The sequence below is a fragment of the Stegastes partitus genome, unplaced genomic scaffold (assembly GCF_000690725.1).
Source record: "Stegastes partitus isolate 25-593 unplaced genomic scaffold, Stegastes_partitus-1.0.2 Scaffold1143, whole genome shotgun sequence".
NCBI classification, from domain to species: domain Eukaryota; kingdom Metazoa; phylum Chordata; class Actinopteri; family Pomacentridae; genus Stegastes; species Stegastes partitus.
This window is the reverse complement of record NW_007578874.1, coordinates 121,750-125,707: the sequence shown is the minus strand read 5'-3', so window position 1 is coordinate 125,707 and position 3,958 is coordinate 121,750. Positions and strand designations below refer to the sequence as shown.

General features: G+C 41.5%; 1 protein-coding gene across 1 annotated transcript in view; it reads right to left on the bottom strand.

The window, feature by feature from the left end:
* The window catches only part of ttll7 (tubulin tyrosine ligase-like family, member 7), an 84,317-nt gene that overhangs the window by 16,645 nt on the left and 63,714 nt on the right, over positions 1-3,958 (bottom strand). Inside the window, exon 16 of the mRNA XM_008296641.1 lies at positions 2,378-2,512. Coding sequence (XP_008294863.1) covers positions 2,378-2,512 — 135 coding nt within the window. The remainder of the gene's footprint in view (positions 1-2,377; positions 2,513-3,958) is intronic.

Here is a 3,958-nt window from a genome sequence, read left to right as displayed (position 1 = left end):
CCAATGATTATCTCTAATTCATTGTTTTTACTGATTTTATTTATTATCTCACATTGAAGGACTTTTGACAGCAGGTGCTAATTAGCTGCTAGCTAACTCTGGTGCTATTACTTTTAATTGTTCCTGCAAAAATAAACTTCAAACTGAACTATTTAGACTGATACCAGATTAGTGGTATCAGTCCAGGACAACAGCAAACATTTCAGAAAGTTGCTGCTTTTTTTGTTCAGTTCTCTCTTTCCGTAAGAACCTCATGAACAAGGTGGGAAATTGTTTACAGCAGCACATCACTAAGTGTCTTGTTATTTTGTCTGCACGCTCATTTGTCACATTGTTTTTAATATGCGCACAAATTACCCTCAATTAAAGCACAACAAAATGCATTTGATACATTTCATCTCTCAATGGCTCCGACTGCAACCAAAAAAGAAGGTTTTGAGTGAAAGATAAAAGAGGCAATTACTCGGATACAAACACATCATTAGTCCAATTAGACCTCAACTTTAAATCACGGAAAGCAAGAAAATGCCAAAGATTGTTTTCATGCCAAGTGAACACTCCTTGTCTCCCGAGGCTCTGAGCCGACGGTACAGGTGCAGCCGCCGCTCGCCGTTTCCATGGCGCTCTCATTAGGCTTCGTTAACGGTACAGGTGTGGTGGTAATTGTCTCTCGCAGCCCTGACACACCCAGATGTTATGCACACACATGGATTTGGGTTTTCGGTGTTCTTGCGAGGACACAGGAACGCGCCGGGGGGGCTCGCTGTACCTTTAAAACTAATCACGGCAATCACGTCTTGATTTAAAGGAATTTACATTCATTAGATCATTATTGAGAATGTTTCTTTTTTTTTTGTATTTATGTAAGCAAAAACTAATAATGGAGATAATTACCGTCTTGTAAGTGAAAGACACTTCACATGAAGGAGCTTTGATTTAATTACATTAATACAAACTTTGAAGGAGCTACAACAACAAAACTCGGATAAAAGCTCCTAAAAACAACTCCAGCCTCCTCACATCTGAATTTTATTACAGCTCGTATCAATAATGCCGAAAAGAGTTTTCCTTCTAATATAAATACTCAATATTCTGCAAGAGTTTTGTGGCAGCGAACGATGTAGATGTGCGAATATGCCGACGATACAAACTGTGGGAGAGCAGCAGAAGCGGTTTCCACTTTCGACAGACCATGAGGAACATATGGAGAGGCTCCTGTGAGGTCAGGCACTCTGAACTCTTTAGCCTGAACCCACCACACGTTCACTGCAGAGTGATGCCTATACTGTCCATCCGACTGCTGCTGTCCGCATGGCGCGGCAGCATCGACGCCTTCAGCGCTCCGAAGTTGAAAAGCCAAGCGAGAGAGACCTTGCACTCTGACCCAACTGTGACTTTGTGAAACAGCACAAGCAACTCTGGCATAGTTCTTTGGGCGCACTTCACTTGGATCGCGCTGAACATTTCAGTAGGTTTTTTTTTTTTTGTCGTTATTTATCCGAGCGGAGACAGTCTGGCTGGCTGCTGTCCTTCCTGCACTGTGGGAACTGCGCTGCACCGAACAGACAGCTGCTTCCGAGGACAGCGGCGCTTGTAATGGAGGTCAGAATCAGTGTAGACTGGACGGCTGAACGCTTTCACGGTACTTTTATGAAGCTGATGCCTCTCTTCTGCTGTGAATTCAAGGTGAGACTCTCTGTTGCATTTTCTGAGAGAGCCTTTTCTTCTTTTCTTTTTACCTTGACAACACATCCACAATGGCTTTTTCTATTGTAGTTTTTCCACATTTACATAAAACGGATGAAAACATTTGGAGAACGCAGGTCGACCACAGTGATAGCTGCTATAATTGATATACTGGCTTATAAAAGAAAGTGGCCTTTATTAAACACTGTTATGTGAATTAACATAACCTGCATCCATTAGCTGAGCGAGGAAGTTCTTCTATAAATGAAATTCAATACTAGTTTTCAGCGACAGACGTGAAAACATGCACACACAGCGAATGCCAGGACACTGAGATCTGACCACAAATAGAGGAGGCACTGATAAATACAGAGGAGCAGCGGGGAATAGAGTCGGGCTGCAAACTGACCGACAGGTTGTCGCTGGGGTCGTGTGAAATACAATGGGAACCCAGCCAGAGCGGTCGAGGCTATTGTGAAGGGAGGCGAGGAGGTCACTTTTAGTTAGGCTGCAGAGTGACCGCACCTGGCTGCGGAGTGGCTCTGGGAATACAGCGTCTGGGTATCTGCTCAACACTCTGCCTTCACTTTATTTGTCTTTGTTTTTCTGTCCGTTTGCCTGCCTGCACACTGAAATAAACCTTTTGCTGACTCTATAAAATAACGCACAAACTGTACAGCCCTGCACCCACCTCATCCAGCACCGCCTCGGCCTCTTCTTCGGTTTTGCCCGGAAACCTGATCCTCATGGCGGTGAGCACTGCCAGGGTCTGACGCACCAGCTCTGCCTCCTGCTCTTTACTCCGCAGGTTTATCAGCGGCTCTCCCTGCAAACACACACAGAACTAAATTAATACCCAACGAATATATTTGATCTGAGTTTATCACTTACAAGCGTATCAGAAAATAAATGCAGCCTCCATGAACAATCAGGCATCAGTTTTAAAAAATGACAGAGGTCCTTAAAGACCAAAAGGTTTGTGACTTTTATNAGACACTGCATTTCTTATTTTATGTCATTTGTTTTGAGCGATATCTGGCGTCAGAATTTCCTTTGGTATCAATAAAGTTTTATCTTTATCCCGTTTTTTGTTCACATTATTGTAACGTGAGGGTTGAGTATGTGGTGGTTGGGACTGATAACACTTTGCACTGTGCACCTCGTATTTATTTAATGAAACTACACGTTTAAATATGTTTACATGCAACTGCACCTTGTCCGTAATTTTTGCACTAAAGTCATACATTTTATTGTTCAGAAATGTGCAATGTCTTCAAATGCAATATCAGCTACTGTTTTTATAATTCCTATTATACCAAATAAGCTAGCTTAAAAAGAATAAGTTGTCCCACTGTTTTAGATAGATGCACTTGCACATAACATTTGTTTTCTACTAGATGTTATCTTATGGTACTTCTAAAATGTCTGAATATGTAAATGCACGGACAGATTGCTGCTTAATTTCACTGTACTCTCATGTGACGACCGGAGCCGATCAGAATCATAACGTCTCAGACTGACATAACTGAAGCTGTACTCGTCCTAAAGCGGCAAATAACTACTTCAGCTTGTAAATATGAAAAGTTCAAAGTAATATACAATGAATTACTGTGTAAACAACAAGAACATGCAAACACAATTAGAACTCCTATTATTATTATTTAATACTATATTTTTCTACTCATGTTTATCTTTTTTTCTACTACTTAAATTTCTAAAACTCTGAAAGGGAGGAACTGTGATTCTGATTTAGTAAATTAACTGTATAAATTAACACCTGAAAATATAACTTATGAACTTGTGTATCTAGTATTATCCACAACTGGCAAAGGCTGGTTATGAAAAGCAATATACTGGGTAAAAGTTTCACTGAATTTTGCAGAGAGCAGATGGTGTTCGGACATTTTCTCTCAATTCTCTGCAAAGTCGGTTGTTGCTCCATGAACTCGACGCTGGTTCCTACAAATGTTTTAAGATGTTCTAGACAACTTAGCAGAGTGGAGTTTGTAGGTTAACATTACGTTGCCGTGGGGTGGTTTTTTAACTGCAAACATTAAAGATTCAGGAAGTATTGCGGTGTTTAAAATTAGCCTCGCAAGGTGGCACAGTTGGTAGCACTGTTGTCTCGCAGCAAGAAGGTCGCCGGTTCGCATCCCGGTGGGGGCACCGGGATCTTTCTGCATGGAGTTTGCATGTTGCAAGTTCTTTCCGGGTTTTTCCTCCCACACAGTCCAAAAACATGCTGAGGTTAATTGGTGATTCTAAATTGTCC